The following is a 21,134-nucleotide window of genomic DNA, read 5'->3' as shown; positions in this document are numbered from 1 at the left end:
TTCAATCTTTTTTAATTTGTTGAGACTTGTTTTATGGTCTAATATGTAATCTATTCTGGAGAATGTTCCATGTGCACTTGAAAAGAATGTGTATTCTGCTGTTTTAGGATGGAATGTTCTGAATATATATATTAGATCCATCTGATCCAATGTGTCACTCAAAGCCACTATCCCTTGGTTGATTTTCTGTTTGAATGATCTATTTATTGATGTAAGTGGGGTCTTAAAGTCTCCTACTATTATTGTATTACTATTGATTACTTTGTTTATGTTTGTTATTAGTGGTTTTATGTATTTGGGTGCTTCCAAGTTGGAAGCATAAATATTTACAATTGTTGTATCTTCTTGTTGGATTGTTCCCTTTATGGATATAGTGTCTTTGTCTCCTGTTACAGTCTATTATGAAGTCTATTTTGTCCAATTTAAGCTTTCTTTTCACTTCCATTTGCATGATAAATGCCTTTCCATCCCTTCACTTTTAATCTGCATGCTGTGTCTTTAGGTCTGAAATGAGTCTTTTGTAGGCAGCATAGAGATGGGTCTTGCTTTTTTATCCATTAGGTCATTCTATGTCTTTTGATTAAAGTGTTGTTCCATTTACAATCAAAGTAACTACTGATAGGTATGTACTTATTACCATTTTCTTACTTGCTTTATGGTTGTTTTTATTTTTCTCTGTTCCTTTTTCTCTTGCTCTCTTCTCTCACAGTTTTCTGGACTTTTTTTTGTGATATATTTTGACTCCTTTCTCTTTATTTTTTGCATATCTATTACTGGTTTTTGATTTGTGGTTACAACTGGGTTTGTATATAACATCTTAAATGTTTAGCAGTCTCCATTAAATTGATTTTCACTGAAGTTTGTTCCCCGGAAGTTTCTTGAGTTATGTTTGTTTGTTTTTGCATTGAGTATTCTTTATACATTTTGAATATTAACCCCTTATCAGATATATAGTTTGCAAATATTTTCTCCCACTCTGTAGGTTGCTTTTTTATTTTGTTGATTGTTTCCTTTGGTATGCAAAAGCTTTTTAGTTTGATGTAGTCCCACTTGTTTATTTTTGTTTTTGTTGCCTGTCCTTTGGTATCATATCCAAAAAACATCATCGCCAAGACCAATGTCAAGCAGCTTACCCCTATGTTTTCCTCCAGGAGTTTTATGGTTTCAGGTCTTACTTTCAAGTCTTTAATCTGCTTTTAGTTGAAATTTGTGTATGCTGTAAGATAAGAGCTCAATTTCATTCTTTTGCATATGAATTTCCAGTTTTCCCAACACCATTTGTTGGAGATTATACTTTCTTCCATTGTATATTCTTGGCACCTTTGTCCAAGATTAGTTGACTGTATATGTGTGGGCTTATTTTTGTTTCATTGATTTATATGCCTGTTTTATGCCAGTACCATACTGTTTTGATTACCATAGCTTTGTAATATAGCTTAAACCAGAAAGTATGATGCCTCCGGATTTGTTCTTTTCACTCAAGATTGCTTTGGCTATTCAGAATCTCTTGTGGTTCTGTATGAATTTTAGTATTTTTTTCTACTTTTGTGAAAAATGCCATTGGAATTTTGATAGCAATTACATTAAATCTATAGATGGCCTTGGGTAGTATGGACACTTTAACAATATCAACTCTTCTGACCCATGAACACGGGATATCTTTCATTTTACTTGTATCTTCTTCAATTTCTTCACCAACATTTTATAGCTTTTATTATATAGATCTTTCACCTCCTTATTTAAATTTATTCCTAAATATTTTATTGTTTTTTATGCTATTGTAATTCGAATTGCTTTCTTGATTTCTTTTTCAGATAGCTCATTCTTAGTGTATAGAAACACAGATGATTTTTGTATATTGATTTGTTTCCTGTAATTTTACTGAATTTATTAGTTCCAACAGTTTTTTGGTGGAGTCTTTAGGGTTTTCTATATATAAGGTCATATCATCTGCAAACAGACAATTTAACTTCTTCCTTTCCAGTTTGCATGTTTTTATTTCTTTTTCTTGCCTAACTGCTCTAAGACTCTAGTACTATGTTAAATAGGAGTGGTGAGGGTGAGCATCCTTGTCTTGCTGCTCATCTTAAAGTAAAAGCTTTCAGCTTTTCACTTTTTTTTTTTTAATTTGAGAAAGAAAGAGAGAGAGTGAGCAGGGGATAGGGGCAGAAGGAGAGAGAGAATACTCCGTGTGGAACCTGATATGGAGCTTGATCCCACAATCCTGGGATCATGACCTGAGCTGAAATCAAGAGTTAGATGCTCAACCTACTGAGCCACCCAGGCGCCCCCAGCTTTTCACTGTTGAGTGTGTTAGCTGTGGGATTGTCATATATGACCTTTACTATGTTGAGGTACATTCCTTCCATACCTAATTGAGGATATTTACTTTTTTCGAGTGCCTTTTCTGTATTCAGATTATCATATGGTTTTTAATTCTCCATTTTGTTAATGTGGTATATCATGTTTATTGATTTGTATCCCAAGAATAAATCTCACTTGATCATGGTGTGTGATCCTTTTAAAGTGCTGTTGAATGTGGCTTGCTAGGGTCTGCTGAGCATTTTTGCATCTATGTTCATCAAAGATACTGGCCTGTGATTTTCCTTTCTTGTATTGCCCTTATCTTGCTTTGGTAGGAGTTTAATGTTGGCCTAATAAAAGGAGTTTGGAAGTGTTGTCTCATCATTTTTTAATGATAAGAACTCCCAGCTCTGTCTGGTTCCAAAGCTATTGCCCTTGGCAACTGATTAATACAGCTCTCACCACTGATAATAAAAAGAGAAGGTATCATTTGCTGAGTGTATATGATGTATTCTACGCATTCTGCAAAACTCTTCGTGTAGATTATCTCATTTAATTATACAAACAGCTTTGGGAGGTAAGTACCATTATTATTTAAATTTTGCTAAGAAGGACACTGGAGGTCAAAGAGGATAATTGGTCCAAGGATATGCAGCTGGTAAGGGGCTGAGGCAAGATTTTAGTCCAGGTTAATGTGATTCCAATACCTCTGGAGGTTCTATGTACACAGTGGATACAATATTGGGTTACTAGGACTCAATTTTACTAGGACTTTTTAGTCTATGCACCCTCCATGTTCTCCTTAACAATCATATGTATTTTCTTATCTTGCTGGAACTTAGGGCAAAGTAAGTTGGTCTTATGATGACAGTTCCTTAAGATTACTGTTCTTTTTTGCTTTTCAAGTGGCAGTATATCATAAAATCAAATATGGATTGGCAGAATGGTGGTTACCAGGGGATGGGGGAGAGGAATAGGGAAGTTGTTCAGTGTATAAAGTTAATACAAGATGAGTAAATTCCAGAGATCTGCTGTATAACGCAGTGCCTACAGTTAACAATAGGGTATCATGTGCTTAAAATTGTTAAGAAGTCTATCTCATGTTGTAGTCTTACAAAAAAACTCAACCAAACAAAACCCAAAACCAAACCAAAACAAAAACAAGGGACACAATAAAACTTTTGAAAGTGATGTAGATGTTTATTACCTTAACTTTGGTGATAGTATAACAAGTGTATACATATGTACAAACTTACCAAATGATATACATGAATTATATGCAGTTCTTTTGTATGCCGATTATGCCTCAATAAAGCAAGGAAAAAATATGGATTAGCTACTTAATTAAAAATTCAACAAATGTACTGTATATTGTGTATATTTACAGGATACTATGCTAGCTGCTCAGGGAAAACAAAGATGAATTAGACAGGGAATCTTCCTTCAAGTTGGTTATAAGTGAGGCCTACCCCACCAACCAGCCCCCACTCCTGCCATATACTAGAACACAAGAAGGTTCAGAGACAATAATGAGGGAGTTCAGAAAAAGAGGTCATATCTTCCATGAAAGCATCTTCAAGAGCCACCCCAGGAATGAGAAGGCATTTGAGCTGGGCCCTGAAGAATGGGAAAGATTGGACATGGAGACACTGAGGGTGAAGGTGCTGCAAACAGAGGTGACAATGTGAGCACCAGTGTGGAGACTGGAAATCTTAGAGAGTACTAAGGGAGTCATGTTTGGTTCAAGAAAGGGGAAGTAGTAAGTCATTTGGCTAGAAAAGCAGTTTCTAATAAGATCACAAAATCCATAAATTAATAAAGGGTGCTATTGGAGATACAGTTTTGAGGCACAGAGAGATAATGCATAGTGACAGTCAACAAATCCTGATAACTTAACCTCTGTCAGAGCCAGCCAGGATGGAGAAATGGAAATAAAAATTAAAAACATTTGATGGATAGGGGTACCTGGCTGGCTCAGTCAGTAGAGCATGTGACTCTTGATCTTGGTGTTGTGAGTTTGAGCCTTACATTGTATATAGAGATTACTTTAAAAAATAATAAATAAAAAATATTTTTAAAAACCCACATTTAATGGATAGAATGTATGGAATTTAGCAAGGACATTTTTGAAGTGAACAAGGAGGTCAAAGATGGGTCAGACTTTTGAGTTTGAGTTTGGAAGGTATATAAAGGAAATACAGCAGGAGGAATGGGTGTTAGAGGCAAGAAATTCTGGGGACAGGTTAAAAAATAATAGCCAGGGGGTGCCTGAGTGGCTTAGTCGGTTAAGCATCTGACTCTTGATTTGGGCTCAGGTCATGATCTCACGGTTCGTGAGATGGAGCCCTGCGTTGGGCTCTGCACTGACACTAAGGAACCCGTTTGAGATTCTCTCCCTCTCTATCTGCCCCTTTCCCACATGCACTCGCACTCTCTCTCTAAAAAAATAAATATTTTTAAAAAATAAATAACTGCCAGAAACCATTTTAATAATTAAAAGCTCAAAAAGATATTCTGAATCCTAAAACTGTGTAAGAACATATAGGACATATGGATTATACACGTGGGTCCAAAGTATTCGATGCAGAGCTCATTAATAGGCAGAGAAATCACATGTGGCACACCTTCCATCTACCTAAACTAACTGACTAGCTATTGCAGACATTCACTAAACATCTGATTAACACAGTTTGGCTGGCTTCTAATTTTTTTTTAAATGTTTATCTTTGAGAGAGAGACAGAGACAGAGCATGAGCTGAGAAGGGGCAGAGAGAGAGAGGGGGAGACACAGAATCTGAAGCAGGCTCCAGGCTCTGAGCTGTCAGCACAGAGCCTGATGCAGGGGTCGAACCGACAGACCGAGAGATCATGACCTGAGCTGAAGTCGGACGCTTAACCGACTGAGCCACCCAGGCACCCCCGGTTGGCTTTTAGAATTCATTTCCCAAGCATCTCAGCTTCTCTTCTCAACCCACTATAATCTGACCTCAATTCCCATCACTTAACTGAAATTGCAGGGCAAAAGGTCATCAGTGATTTTCTCATTACAAATACAAAGAACGCTTAAAAAATATTTTTATCAAAGTTCTACTTAGTTATAAAAGTCAAATTGTTCTACAAAATATACTAAAAAAAAGAAAAGAAAAGAAAAAGAAAAAGAAGAAGTTCCCATTCCAGTGTCTCCCTATTTCCAATTTTCATTTCGGATAGGCACTTATTTTCAACTGCTTTAGGTTCCTTCTGGATACATAATAGAATTACATGCCTATTATTTCTTCTTCTTCTTTTTTTTTTATTATTGTGTTGGATATCTTCCATTTGTCTCTGGGATCTACTCTTCTTCTCCTTCCTCTCTGTTCAGAGAAATTCACTTGTCTGGGCCACAGCAATGGGTTTATGAATAGGCACTCTGGTTTCCAGCTGAGTTTTCCCTCTAGTTGGGAGAAGTTGGAGAGGAGATTAGAGAAAGCAAGTGATAAAAGACAGTGAGATGAGAATATTTATCCCCCTGACTCCCTCCTTGACCATCTGCTCTAGCTGGCTATGTCCTCAACTGGAGGTCACTGCTTCTCTTTAGAAGGGTCACTCTGCTTGGTTCTCATTCTAGACTGTGGTCCCCATGTACTCCATTTAGCTCTCTGGGCCTAGGGTTGCTAACAAGGCAATTGCTACTAAGCCCTGGAATATTGCACGATCTCTTGTTCCTTCCTGCCAACTGTCACACCTTTGTATATAAACCCCCCTCAAATCATCCCATTTAGAGTGTACTGCTCTCTAGACCCTGACTGGTACACTTACTATGCAAGATTCGTATTTGGGGAAGGGGTTTGGGGAAGGTAATTAGTGTCATATGAGGTCATGAGGATGGGGCCCTCGTGACCGTATTAGCATCCTGTAAGAGGGAAGTTTGCTTTCCCTCTTTCTCCACACTTGCACAGAGAAGGTATATGAGCACACAGTGAGACGGATGCTGCCTACAAGCTACAGAATGAAAATTACCTGCTCACACCTTCATCTTGGACTTAAGCCTCCAGGACTGTGAGAAATACACTCCTGGTAAGCCATGCAATTTTGTTATGGCAGTCTGAGGTAAGACATTTCCCTTCCCCACATCTGCCCTACTTAAGATATATCACAATTTTTGGTTAAATAAATATTCTGTATTATTATAATCTTGTGAATACTATTTACCTGTGATCCTTTAATTTATTATAATTTCTCCCTAATGTAATTTCTATTTAGTAGATCAGCCATAAAAAGAAGAAATCTTACCATTTGCAATGACATGGATGGAGCTAGAGTATAATGCTAAGTGAAATAAGTTAGAGAAAGACAAATACCTTATGATTTCACTCATATGTGGAATTTAAGAAACAAGACAAATGAGCAGAGTAAAGGAGACAGAGAGAGAGAGAGAGAGAGAGAGAGAGAGAGAGAGAGAGAGAGATGGGGGAGCAGCCAAGAAACAGACTCTTAACTATAGAGAACTGATGGTAATCAGAGGGGAGGTGGGTGGGAGGATGGGGAAATAGGTCATGGGGATTAAGGAGTGCACTTAATTGTTGTCATGAGCACTATGTGCTGTAAGAAGTGTTGAATCACGGGGCGCCTGGGTGGCTCGGCCGGTTGGGCGTTCGGCTCAGGTCATGATCTCACGGGCCGTGAGTTCGAGCCCCACGTTGGGCTCTGTGCTGACCGCTCAGAGCCCGGAGCCTGTTTCAGTTTCTGTGTCTCCCTCTCTCTGCCCCTCCCCTGTTCATGCTCTGTCTCTCTCTGTCTCAAAAATAAATAAATGTTTAAAAAAAAAAAAAAAGAAGTGTTGAATCACTATAGTAAACACCTGAAACTAATATAACACTGTAAACTATACTGGAATAAAATAATAAAAAAATATTTATTAGAGTTAATTGCCTCAGTTTTTGTTTGGTTAATTTTCTAGGCACCTATCACTAATCCATTCCCAAATTCTCCCCCAGAAGTGTAATTCTCCTTTCAATATTTCAAATACATCACAAAAATCTATAAAGTCCATCTCTTTGTCAGAGGCACACTCCCAAAGCCTTCCATTGCCTTGCACCCATGTAGCCTGGGAGTTCTCTAGACCTGCTGTCCTGCAACTTCCCATCTCCTGGATCTCTTGCTTTATTCCTTCCATTTGATGGAGCACATCTTCCAGTTTCTTCCTGATACGATGTTTGGGACATAAATATTTTGAGACTTCAATGTTTAAAAAGGTTATAATCTACCTTCATGCTGGATTGCAGGATATGGAATTATAGATTGGAAGTAATTTTCTTCAGAATTTTGAAGTTATTGTTCCATTTGTCTTCTGGCTTCCAACATTAGTGTTGAGATGTCTGAAATGGTTCTGGAATGGGATCCTTTAAAAAAGTTTTTTTTAGTACAGTCGTATATGCAAATGAGTTGCATACTCATTGAGTATGGACATACAATGTTGTATTAGTTTCAAGTGTACAACATAGTGATTCTATAAGTTATGCTATGCTCACCACAAGCATAGCCACCATCTGTCACCACACAACGCTATTACTGTACCATTGACTATATTTGAAGTGGGATCCTTTTTTACTGAACTTCCCTTGACATCCCTTGACTTTGCTGCTGGAGATTTTTAAGATCTTTTTTTGTTCTCTAGCAATCTGATGACAACAAAGTGTGATGACATACCTTAAAGTGGGTCTTTTTTCATCTCGTGTTCTGAGCCCTCAGTGAACTCTCCTGGTCTGGGAACAAATGACCTTCAGTTTGAGGAATTCTCCTTTAGACACTTGACAATTTTCTCTCTTACATTTTCAGACTGTGTTATCTTCAACTTTCTTGCACCTCCTGGCCTGATTCTTTAATTCTGTCACTTATCTTCTATTTTATATATTACCTGTTGTCTGCTTTTAAAGAAATGTTTCTCCATATTATCTTCCAGTCTTTTTGCTAATTTTTTCATTTTGACTATCATATTTCAAATTTCAAGAAATATTTTTTGTTTTCTGGCTGTTCCTACTTGTACAGAATCCTATTTTTCCATAGGTGTTGTGTCTTCTCTTATTTCGTAAATATGTTAGTATTACACATTTTCAAAAGTCTTATTTTGCTCCTATGTCCTCTAAGATCCTTTTTCTCCCCCTATCCTTTTTTAAAATCTCTATGCTTCACATGAAGCTTGAACTCATGACCCTGAGGTCAAGAGTCTCATGTTCTACTGACTGAGCCAGCCGGGTGCCTTTTTTTTTTTTTTTTTTTTTTTTTTTTAAATGCTAACCATTTTTCTTCTGTCTTGAAGGCTTTCTTCAACTGACTTGTGATTTTAAATTCTTGGCTCATATTTTGTATTTAAGCGTGAAACAACAAAAAGCTGTTTGGAATCTCTGTGGTTGGCAGAGCTGGTTAACTGATGGTTTTACGGTAGGGTGATCTGGCTGAGCTGTTTTATTGGGGGCCTAGAGAGGAATCCTCCAATAGTATGGCTACCATACTGTTCTTGAAGCAGAGCAGAAGAGTGACAAGGGCCCCATGAGTCAGAATGTGGTACTCACCTACTCTCTTGTGTTTGGTATACCTCCCTTGCCCTCGGGTGTTTCTAGTGCCCCAAATCCACTGCCTCTCCACTGGTAAACTAGATTCCTGCTGCAGTGAGGAAGTGCCATTCTCCCAGCTGTATAGCATGTGGAAGGGGATCTGGCTTTATAAACACCCCCTTAAAAATTTTCACCTGGACCTTCTGTTTTTAGCTCGATTATATCTTTACCTTCAGAAGTACCTGGTGCCTCCGATTCTGGTACTTTTTCGAGACTGTTGCTCGAATTAACCTTCTTGTAGGTGCTCCATTCTGGCTTAGTTTTCACCTTTCTCTGATCCGTGAGGTTAATCAACACTCCTCCATCCACTTTCCGTCTTGTATTTCTGTAATGCTGTCACCTCGTCCTCTTCTCCCATGAACTCTGTGCTTATGAGGGTATGGCTTTTTATTTTTAACCCATTTACATTCATTTTTAGTGCACTTTTATTACAAAGTGGTCATAATTGTATGTGTTCAACTCACCATCTCTAATAAGTACTTCCTTGTCTTTAATTTGCTTTACTTTGCTGCTGCACTTGGAACTCTAGACCTCTCATTCTAGAAACTTCATCATCCTTTGGTTTCTGTGGCCAGATATTTTCCCCCTTTACCACATTATCTCACCTTCTTTCCTTGGTTATTTCTTCCACTGCTTATCTCTTAACCGTTATTGCTTCCCATGTCTCTGTCCTCTTATGTTTTTTCTTTTTTAAAATGTTTATTTGAGAGACAGAGAGAGAGAGAAAGAGAGAACGTGCATGCAAACAGGGGAGAGGCAAAGAGAGAGGGAGAGAGAGGATCCCAAGCAAGCTCTGCACTGTCAACACAGAGCCCAAAGAGGGGCTCAATCTCACAAAACATGAGATCATGACCTGAGCTGAGTCAAGAGTCAGATGCTCGACCAGCTGAGCCACCCAGGTGCCCCTGTCCTCTTATGTTTTCATGCACACATTTGCTATAGCAATTTCATCCACTTGCATGGATTGAACCATTCCTTAATGCTGGTGACCCCCAAATCTGTCTGTGGCTCCAGACTCACATAAAGCTCAGAAACCAGAAGAAAAGAGGACCTGTCTCCCTACATCCTACTCAGGAGAAACAAACACACTGGACCCAAAACAGGTCCTCCTTTTAGAACAATAGGTAGGAATGAAAAGAAGGCATTCAACTTTATAAAATGTAAGAGAAAGAGCCAAAGAAGAGCTGTGTTAGTCATGATAGTGGAGCTTTTGCTGCAGTAAAAAGGAATCTCTAGATCACACTGACTTAACACAAAAAAGTTTGTATCTCTGTCATGCAAAATGTGTTATGGATTGGGGCAACTCTGCAGGGCAGCTTTTTTCCTACATTGGCTCACTACTCCCAGCCTCATCAATTTCATAGAACTCCCATTTCAGCACATGTTGTGAATCTTGCCATGTTAAGATCAGGGGAGAGAACTGCCTACCTGAGCACAGGCAATTAAGTACCTGTATCGGCGGGGGGGGGGGGGGGGGGCGGAATAAGTATGTCAGGTTTCCATTCATTGGCCAAAGTAAGTCACACAGTTACCCCTAACTTCAAGGGCATAGGAGAGAATAATTCCCTCTGGCCCTGAGAATTGGATACTGTTGAACAGTAGTAATTTATAGCATTGAAAATACTTGGTCATAAATATAGGAACATTCAAAATCGTTCTACTGACCTCTCTGCTGGGCTTACAGATAGAGTCATTTTTCAAAAATAGTTCGTGCAGCATCTAAATGTTTGAAGCCTCACTAAGAATTCAAGTTTAAAGTTTTCAAAGAGGCGTTTCATAGCCCTATTGTTTATATTTGCTTTGATCAATATTCCTCCCCAACCTCAAACATGATAGGAAGCCTGGAAAGGAAAAAATGTTATAAAGTATTGCCCTGGAAGAGTCAGGTAGGTGTGTGCATGTGTGTATGTGCATGTATTAGTGTGGAGGTGCACTTAATAAAGTTTATTTATTTTTGAGAGAGAGAACAAGAGAGTGCAAGTGGGGGAGGGGCAGAGAGATGGGGGCAGAGGATCTGAAGCCTGCTCTGCACTGACAGCAGCCAGCCAGATGTGGAGCTGGAACTCACAAACCATGAGATCATGACCTGAGCCCAAGTCAGACACTCAGCTGACTGAGCCACCCAGCTGCCCCTGCAGGTGCCCTTTTTATGGTGAGTGTGGGATAGTCATAGTCTTGTTGCCCAGAGTTATGCCTGAGGACAGATAAATATGAGCTTCTTGGAGTATGAAATTGAGCAGAGGAGTTTTGCAGTCCAGTGATCATAGCCCCTCCATTTTCTACCTTGCCTTCATGAGATACTGTTTCTTCCCTGTGAAGGGCACTTTCCAACATGTAGATGAAATCATTAAAAATGAAGTGGGAGCGCCTGTGTGGCTCAGTTGGTTAAGCATCTGACTCTTGGTTTCGGCTCAGGTCATGATCTCCTGGTTTGTGAGTTCCAGCCCCGCAACTGGCTCTGCGCTGGTGGCTCGGAGCACGCTTGGGATTCCCTCCCCCTGTGCCCCTCCCCTGCTCGCACTCTCTATCTCAAAATGAATGGATAAACTTAAAAAAAATTAAAAAATAGAAAATCTTAATGCCTTTTAAAGTTTATTTTTGAGAGAGAGAGAGAGAGAGAGAGAGAACACGTGGGAGCAGGGGGAGAGGCAGAGAGAGAATCCCAAGCCGGCTCCACACTGTCAGCACGAAGCCTGACACAGGGCTCGAACTCACAAACCATGAGATCATGACCTGAGCCGAAATCAAGAGCCAGATGCTTAACTGACTGAGCCACCCGGGAGACCCAATTCAGGAATTTTAAAGTGGACGGTAATAGCTGGGTGTATAATGTATCATAACATGTACACAGCAAACATCCTTGTGCTCTGCCAGCCGGAGGGATGCCAGGAACTCTGAAGAGCATTTGCATGATGTAATCTATTGTGGACTGTTGATTCAGCAGCAATTTTTCATGAGGAGACTGTGATTGTTAATGGAGGCATGATGTTTGTCATCTTTAAAACTGAAGGGCAGGGCTGGCTGAATCCAGGCCCTCCTGCTCTCCCTCTTCTGTAACCTTCTCCAACCTGCTGGCTCTCCCTCTTTAGCACGCCCACAATTTCCTCAGAACCTTCCTCCTGCCACCCACGTGGACTTGCCTTATCCTATATTTCTCCAAAGCTTTATACACAGGCCCCAAGCCCTCCCATCTCCTCCATTTATTCGCATTTAGGATATTCAAATGTTCAGAGAAAGGGGATGGGTAGGGGATCCAGTTAGTACACATTAAATGGGTATTAAATGACAGTTAGGTATGTATTTCTCAAGTTAGGGTCAAAAGACATAATCCTAGAGGTTTGAGAGGTTCATGGGAATTTTGTAATGATAGCTAATATTATTGAGCACTTACCATGCTCCAGGTATTGTTTGAAATGCTTTACATGTATTAACTTAGTTTCACTAAAACCCTATAAAGCAGATGCCCTATCTCCATTTAACAGATGAGCAAATTTAGCAATACCCTTATCCCATCAAACAGATGAGTGACCATGGAAAGTCTGAGTTATTAGCTCAAGGTTATAGAGCTAGTAAATGGTGGAGTGAGGACCCAAACCCAGGAAGTCTGGCTCCAGAGCTAATGATCTCAACCTCTTTGCAATGCTGTCATCTGGGGCTTGGATGGTCCAAGATGGCTTCACACAGGCGCCTGGTAGTTAGCTGGGGCTGTTGCCTCGTCCTCCATGTGGTCCTTCCAGCAGGATACTCCAGACTTCTTCATGTGGCAGCCAAATTCCAAAGGGTAAATGTTATGTGGAAAATTACCTTGATGTAACGGCAGCCTCCAAGTATACCCCACGCGGACTGTATGGTAGGTCACAGGACAGATAGGCTTATAGACCAAATTCAGACACTTGAATTACACTGTTTATGTGACAGCTTTAAAGCATGTTCCCAAATGCTTTGGCATTGCTCCCATTGAAGCGGGGGGGGGGGGGGGGGGGCTATATTCCCTTCTCTTGAATCCTGGCTGGCCTTAGTAGCTTTCCGGTAGCTAGTAGGGTACGGTTGAAGTGATGCTGCACAACTTCTTAGGATACATCAGAGAAGGTCACAGCCTGGTTTCTTTGCAGACACTCATTCTGAGGGAAGACAGCTGCCACGTGAGAAGTCTGCCATGCTGGATCGAGGGGCTGTATGAAGGTACTCCGGTTCACAGTCCCAGCTGAGCATGCAGCCAGCCAACAGCCAACATCAGTTGTCAACCACAAGAATGTGCTATCTTGGGTATCCGGCCCAAATCAGCCTTCAAGTGACGGCTGCAGTTAGTTGACATCTGATCAGAGACTCCAAAAAAGGACTGCCTAGCAAGTCCTTCCCGAATTTTTGAGCCACAAAATCATGAAGAAAATACACTGGCTATTTAAGCCACTAAGTTTGGCATAACATGTTCACTCAAAGAGCAGCAATAGTAACCCAAACTATTTATCAACCAATTTAAATTTGTGTGTTTATTTATTTATTTATCTTTGAGAGAGAAGGGGGTGTGGGGAGGTGGGGGGGTATAGAGGATCTGAAGCAGGCTCTGTGTGTACAGCAGAAAGCCTGATGTGGGGCTCGAACTCATGAACCGTGAGATCATGACCTGAGCTGAAGGCAGACATGTAACCGACTGAGCCACCCAGGTGCCCCATTCATCAATTTAGAAGAGAGTGGGAAGCAAGGGGAAAGAGATGGGGTAGATAAACAAGCTTAGGATAGCAGGACGGAAGACCAGAGTATCTGAATTTTGTTTTATGCAGTGTTCCTATGTACACTATGCAGTGTTCCTATGTCCTCTGCTGTGCCAGTCTTCTCTGCAGATGGTGTGGTTGTAAGGACCAGAGCGGAAAGTAAGAGAGAGGGGCCTGGAACCAACAGATATCTGTTCTGTCAGAGAGATGAAGGAGCAAGTGTGTCTGGTCTTAACTGTAGCTGGTCATTATTAGCTGACTGAGTAGCGAGGGGTCTATCTGCTTTTCTTTTCTTTTTTTAAATTTTTTAATGTTTTATTTATTTTTGAGAGAGAGAGAGACAGACAGAGACTGAGTAGGGGAGGGGCAGAGAAAGAGGGAGACACAGAATCCAAAGCAGGCTCCAGGCTCTGAGCCATTAGCACAGAGCCCGATGCAGGGCTCAGACTTGTGAACCGCGACATCATGACCTGAGCCGAAGTCGGACGCTCAACCAACTGAGCCACCCAGGCGCCCCCATCTGCTTTTCTTGTACAGACTACACAAGGCCGAAATGGGGCTATAATGGGTGTCACTAGTGAGTGGCCAATTTAGTTGTCAGTCTAGAGGTAGTATAATCTCTACCTTATTAATATTTAAAGTTCACTTGGTCTATCTCTTTCTATCTAAAGTAGCACTTTCATTTGTTCCATCCTTTTTATCTATGATCAACATGCATCTATTTATCCTATGTGTAATGTCTCAGAAGCAAATTGTGTCTACTTTTTAGTTTCTTATTTTCTACAGCAGACTTGAACAATCATAAATCATACAGCAAACACATTACAACAAGCCCCTAGAACAAGCACTTAGATCAGGTTTGTGATGTTCCACTTACTGGCTCAAGCAAGTCACATAGCTAAGCCCAATGTGGGACAGGTCTACACAAGGGAATGGACACCATAAGACATGATTCACTTGGACCACCATTGTAATAATGTACCACTAACACAGCTAGGCAATGGTTGATCCAGTTGTCAAACTTTCAGCAATCTGTTTCTGGAGCCCCCACACACAACTGGTGTCCTCGAGGCTGTTAGGAACAGGTACTTAGTCAAGAGCTTCTCCAAACCTCACTTCCCAGGCCCCACCCCAAGCCCAATGAATCAGAATCTCTTGAGGGGTAACAGCTACAGGAGAGAAGGTGGTGGTACTCCCCAAAACTTCAGACTGAAATAACTCCGCAGAGGATTCCAGCACAGAGGGTTTCAAAAACAAGACAGTCTCAATACGCAACTTCATTTCCCACAGAGCACATTCTTTTTTTTTTTTTTTTTTAAGTAATCCCTACACCCAAGGTGGGGCTAGAACTCATGATCCCAAGATCAAGGGTCGCATGTTCTTCTGAGCCAGCCAGACACCCTTCACAGAGCACATTCTTAACTGTCATAATTACAGCAGAGATGCTGCCTTGAAATTTTTTTAAAAATAATTTTAATGTTTAAGTTAGCAGTGGTTCTCAAACTTTTGTGTGCAGCCATATTAACGGGGCGGCGGGGGGGGAGGCTTGTTAAAGCACAGATGACTGCCCAATCCTCGGTTTCTGATTCAAGGGGTTTAGAGCTGACTAGGGCAATTTGCATACCTTACAAGCTCTGCTGTGCGGAACCACACTTTGAGAACCACTGAGAGCAGTAGGATGATTTAGTGATAACACTGACTCACGTTTAAATACTGCACTTTAGGGGCGCCTGGGTGGCGCAGTCGGTTAAGCGTCCGACTTCAGCCAGGTCACGATCTCGCGGTCCGTGAGTTCGAGCCCCGCGTCAGGCTCGGGGCTGATGGCTCGGAGCCTGGAGCCTGTTTCCGATTCTGTGTCTCCCTCTCTCTCTGCACCTCCCCCGTTCATGCTCTGTCTCTCTCTGTCCCAAAAATAAATAAAAACATTGAAAAGAAAAAAAAAAAATTTAAATGACCCAGCCTTTAAAAAAAAAAAAAATACTGCACTTCCATGATTATAGCACATTTACGACATACAAGGTCTTGGGCTGGTGCTACAGCGGATACGATAAGGATAAGATTTGGATCTTGATTGCGCTTGAGCAGATTTACTCTTTAAGTGGATCTATTCTCTAAGACAGGAAGCCTAAGTATCATTAGATAGGTTCGGATAAAGGGGCAATCTCCTTTCTTTGGAGGAGATAAAGTTAAGGCTGGAGTAGGAGACCCTTCGAGCCGGGTCCTGAAAGAGAACTAGGTCCTGGACACGTGGAAAACAGTGTTGCATCACAGGATTCTTTTCGCCTCGGCAAAGAGAAAAACAAAAACAAAAACAAAAACAAAACAAACCTTGACAAACACCCGGAAAAGGTCTGTGACATTCTTGCCTCCCGCTCCAGCATTAACGATCTGCAAGCTGCTGGCATCAGAACGAGGAAGCGTGTTTTCCGTGTCACGGCCTCAGTCTCAAACCCTGGCCTTGCCCTCTCCCTTTGGAGCTCCCAGAGCGGGTGCCTCAAAGACTGGAAGGAGTGTCTGGCCGAGGCCTCAGTGGGCGGTGTCTTGCCAAAGGGCGCGGCTTAGGCGCTTCAATCCTCAAAAGCCTGAGCAGGACGGTGAGACGACCCCCGAGAAGTGGCGAGGCCCGTGCCTGGCGAGAGGGGCCGCACGCAGCGGCACCGTTCACGAGCCCCAGGTTTACGCATGGCGCTAGGACGGGCCGGTGGCAGCGGCACTAGCCTGTCGAGCAAGAACTCCAGATCTGTTTCTTCCCGTTCTTTGCGTTGGACTTAGGGGTGGCGGACGCCAGCACCGAGGACGCGAGCCCTCGGTTCCTCCACCGTCACGCACCGAAAGGGGCGGGGACTCTTGTGCACCCTCCTAACTCTGGAGAGAGCACAGCCCGGGAGCCCGCGGACTGCGCCTGCGCGGCCCCGCCCCACCCCCCCACCCCCCCTCGCCCCGTCCTGTTAGCCCTTATACCGCCGCTAGGGGTATCGGTGCTGCTGCGGCCTGAGAGCGCGGCGGCTTTGAGGGCGCGGGAGCCGTAACGAGCGCCGGCGAGGGCAGGCAAGAGGGTGGGAAAGCCGGCGGGAGCGGAGGGCGGCGCCGGAGGAGGGCGGCGCGTGGCTGACTCATCCCTCTGGAAGATCTAACTGACGGAGACAAACCCTCGTCAAACCCGCCCGCCCGCGCCACCCCTCCTCAGCCGGGAGGCGCCCGCCCGCACCGCCCACCCGCCCTCTCCCGGCCCGGCAGCCTCGGAGAAAGTTTTTCTTGTCGGAGGGACCCGAGCCGCCGCGGGCCTTTCGGAAGAGAAGGGGGACAGGAAAGGAGGCGACCGCCGCGCGGGCCCGGGGAGTGCATGGTGCCCGGCGCCTCGGCTGCCAGTCAGGAGGACATCGGGGCGGGGTCGGGCTGAGCCGAGCTCCTTCTTCCCCCCGCCTCGCCAGAAATCGCTCTCCCGGACTGCCGCGGGGGTCCCCGCTCCTCAGCCCGCCATGTCCCGGCTGCTGCCGCTGCTGAGGAGCCGGACCGCGAGCAGCTTGAGGCCGGGCCCGGCCGCCGCGCCCCGCCCGCCGTCCTGGTGCTGCTGCGGGCGGGGGCTGCTGGCGCTCTCGGCCCCCGGCGGCTCCCGGGGGCTGGGCACCCACCCCAAGAAGGAGCCCATGGAAGCGCTGAACACGGCGCAGGGCGCGCGCGACTTCATCTACAGCCTGCACTCCACCGAGAGGAGCTGCCTGCTCAAGGAGCTGCACCGCTTCGAGTCCATTGCCATCGCCCAAGGTAAGGGGGCGAGTGAGGGGCGAGCCCGGGGCCCGGCGTCCCCATCCCGCGGCCTGCGCCCCTGGAGCCCTCCAGCCCCTCGGCCCGCCCCCACCCCCTCGCCCGACTGGCCTCGCGCCTGGGACGTCCGGGCCCGGGAGGGGGGGTTACTTTCCGCCTCCTGAGTGTCCCCAGGGCAGGTAGGACAGGAGCAGATCGTGCCAGGCAGCCAGGACCAACGCTTGGCTGGTTCCTCCCCAGCCTCAGAGGCCGGAGCTTCAGCCCAGATTGTCAAACGATTCTGTTTCGATTGTGCTTTGATTTATTGTGCGCCTCCCCTCCCCAGCCCTCCTGTCCCCCCTAAGCCCTTGCTGCTTTCTTGTGAACGTGCAGCTACGCAGGTGCATGCCGTGCCTGCTCGGAAAGCGCTACCAAAACCCGAGAGGCAGGAAGAAACTTTCTTGAAAGGTTATCCAACCAAGCTGTACGGGTGTCCAAAAGAAGGGATATTGCTTCCTAAGGCAGAGATGCTCTCAGCTGTGTGATTGCACACACTTCTAGTTGTATTAAACAGCCAAAGGAAACATTTTCCTGGGAAATGGAAAGAATGAATCAAACCAGCAATTGCAGATACATAACTTGCAAGCCCGTATAGGTTCGGCGCTGCACAAGTTCAACGCCAGTTGTTTCCCCAGAGGTTGAAAGAATGTAGTAAGAATGTATTTTTCTGGCAATCTGTGGCTCTACAATAAAAAGCAGACTTCTGCTTTAAAGTAATGTGGAATGGTGAAAGCAAAGCTATTTTTAAGCTAACATGTTAAAAAAGGATATTTTTAAAAACGAGTGCAGAGTGCTGTAGGTCAGAATTTGAGAGCAGGTGAAAAAAAAAAGCTAAAAATTCAGAAAATCAGAAGGATGAAAGGACTAAATGATTTAATTCCATATTAAAATATGTTTGCAATTTGAATACAGTAGTACAGACAAAATACATAATACAGACAAAATATATAGCTATTTTATTTCACATTACGATGTGTTTGACATTTTTTAGCAAGTTTACCTCCCCACCCTGCCCAAGTTGGTAGGTGCGTAAACATCCCATAGATTCCGAAGTTTAAAGGACATTGATTGAAACATGGCATTTGATTAGCCAGAGGCACTTGAAAGTGCTTCTTGGGCCAATAATACAGGAATGGAAGAAAGTCATATAAGTGTGACTTACCTATACGGCTTCTTCAGAAACTTTCTCTTACTTGTGCCTTTGAACTGCTTTTTTTTCTAGATGCAGGGAATTGCAGAACAATTGATAGTACTGGATATTCCAGACAATGTCCACCCCTAGGGCATTTATAGGAGAAATGTAACTTCATAATCAGTTCAGTTATTAAATGTGTAACCATGCCATTATATGAAATAATAATCAAATACTAGTGATTTGTAAGGTATGTTTGTATTCATTGTGTGGTTTAAGATATTCAGTTCTGAAAATGTGCTCCTGAGAGAATACAGACAGTCATATATGCTGGAACATTAATATTAGGAATGTTTTCTCCATGGGCAACACTTTTGAACATATATTTGGCCTAGTCTAAGTAACTTAGAAATTCTTCTGCGTTAACATTGTTACAAGTTTCAAGGGCCTTATTAATATAATTTTATGATAATTCTTGAAAAGCATATCCTGTGATACAACTGGGTAAATTTTACCTGATGCCTTATTGTTTTAGCTCATGGCAGTAGAGATGCTACGTTCTCCTGGGAAGATAATTTTAAATTTGACGTGGTTTGAAGTATTTGAGAAAGAACCTATAAACTTCAGTCAGTGGAGGTTACTTAGCATCGGTTAAACTTAATCAGTATGGAAGTTATAGGAGGAAGAAATCAGTAATTTGTCTCCTTTGTTTAAGATACAAAGGGAAAGGTATAGGAAGTGATGTGGTAGTCAAATGCTTGTCTCCTGTTCATAAGCTAAAGAACTTCAAAGTTTAAATCAACTGTTTTTGCCAGTATTGATGACTAAATCATTGCTCTTTGACTCAGAGGATACTTACTGATGCTGCTGCTTTAGTTTTTAGTACAGTCTTAGTGTTCCTTATTGTGTTCAATATCAATATATGCAGTTCCTATGGAGATCAGTGAAATCATTTTTCCCCAAATGAGTAACTCCCGTGTTTTTCTTTTATTGTTGCTTTTTGAATCTTTTTAAATACCTGATTCATGTACTAAATGTATGTGTACTAAACATAATTTCTATTAAATAAATTATGTTAAAAGGACTGTTTCTTGTTATAGGAAGTCTTACGTGTTCTTGGAAAGTGTGCTTGTATAATCGAAAGAAGTGTTTTGGATTTGGTGTGGAAACATTACAGGAAAAAATCATCTATGCTTTGATATGGCAGTGGAATCTGTTGTTGAAATTTGGTACATTTGCCCTCATCGTTCTTAGTGCTTATCAGTAGACATGTGATACGATCTGTGACAAGATAAAGCTTTACATGATTCTAAATAGATAAGATGAGCTGTGTGGGATGTCTTATCATAGTTAAATAGTTGAAAATTGTGATTTTCAAATTACAAAATGATTTCCTTCTCAATTTTAAAAAAGTTGATGTTGTGTTCTCAATGTACATGCTCAACCTAATCTCTCTTCTAGAGACAGTCCATATTTTCCCGATAATTCTCTGTTGGTTCATTGTTTTTATGACAGGACTGGCAAGCTGACATTAGTATAGTTGCCTTTCAATCTTAGCCAAGAGTTTTAAAGCAAATTTGTCTTTTAAGTTTTTGCAATTATTATTTCTATTCATAGTTGTTTTTTGTTTTTGTTTTTGTTTTTAACTTTCAAAACATATGAGTTGGTTTTTGAAGGACAGGCGATGCTCATTGTGTTAGTTATACATTATTGTGTAAAACATAGTGGCTTAAAACAAACATGTTTTTTCTCAAAGTTTCTGGGGATCAGGAATCTTGAATCAGCTTTGTGGCATGTTTCTGACGGGGTATCTCATGAAGTTATAATCAAGCTTTTATTTTTATTTTTTGTAATCAAGTTTTTAGCGGGGCCTGCATCCGCTGAAGTCTTGCCTAGGGCTGGAGGATGCATTTTCAAGAAGGCTCACTCACGTGGCTGTGGGCTGGAAGTCTCAGTTTCCTGCCCTGTGGGCCTCACTACGGCCTAAGTGTTCTCAAGACATGGAAGCTGGCCTCCTCCAGAATGAGTGATGGGAGGCGGAGAGAGGGCGCTTAAGCTGGAAGCCACAATCTTTCATAACCCAGTCTTAGAAGAGAGAGTCCACTTGTTTCGTCCTGGTACATTGTGGGAAGGTGTACATGTATGCATGGTGCAAATACCTGGAGGTAGAAATCACTGGGGGCCATCTTGGAGGCTGCCTTCCGCACTTACTTAAAAGTGTTATAACTAATGTTTATTGGAGAATTACACAGCAAGATAAGAACTGGCTTTGGGGAAGGCACAGTGAAAGATAACTGAAAAAAAAAAGGAGCTTCTTAGGGAATTATTTTTGTTAAATGTGTACTCGAGGTACTTTTTAAAATGAGATTTCTTTTACGTAATAGTAGATAAGAAATGTATGGAGGTGAAAAGAGCAGTTTTTCTATTAATGTTAGATCTTAATCACTTGCATTTTTCTTTCTATTTCTCTGTATAAGTGGTAATTGTGTATGTTTTAAATTTGCTTTTTTTTTTTTTTGCCATTTATCTACATCCATATAGATACACCATATAATTCTAAACTTCAGTCTTACAGTTCTCATCTTTTGT

General features: G+C 42.4%; 1 protein-coding gene across 1 annotated transcript in view; it reads left to right on the top strand.

The window, feature by feature from the left end:
- Positions 1-16,649: 16,649 nt before the first annotated feature.
- TMEM65 (transmembrane protein 65) overlaps positions 16,650-21,134 on the top strand; it is a 53,000-nt gene continuing 48,515 nt past the window's right edge. The window contains exon 1 of the mRNA XM_047074155.1: positions 16,650-17,374. Within this exon, the coding sequence (XP_046930111.1) occupies positions 17,089-17,374 (286 nt within the window). The 5' untranslated portion in view covers positions 16,650-17,088. The remainder of the gene's footprint in view (positions 17,375-21,134) is intronic.

The sequence above is a fragment of the Lynx rufus genome, unplaced genomic scaffold, assembly GCF_022079265.1.
Source record: "Lynx rufus isolate CCGP_SWC_20201006 ecotype Redwood Valley unplaced genomic scaffold, mLynRuf1.p SCAF_12, whole genome shotgun sequence".
NCBI classification, from domain to species: Eukaryota; Metazoa; Chordata; class Mammalia; order Carnivora; family Felidae; genus Lynx; species Lynx rufus.
This window is presented reverse-complemented; position numbering and strand designations above follow the sequence as displayed.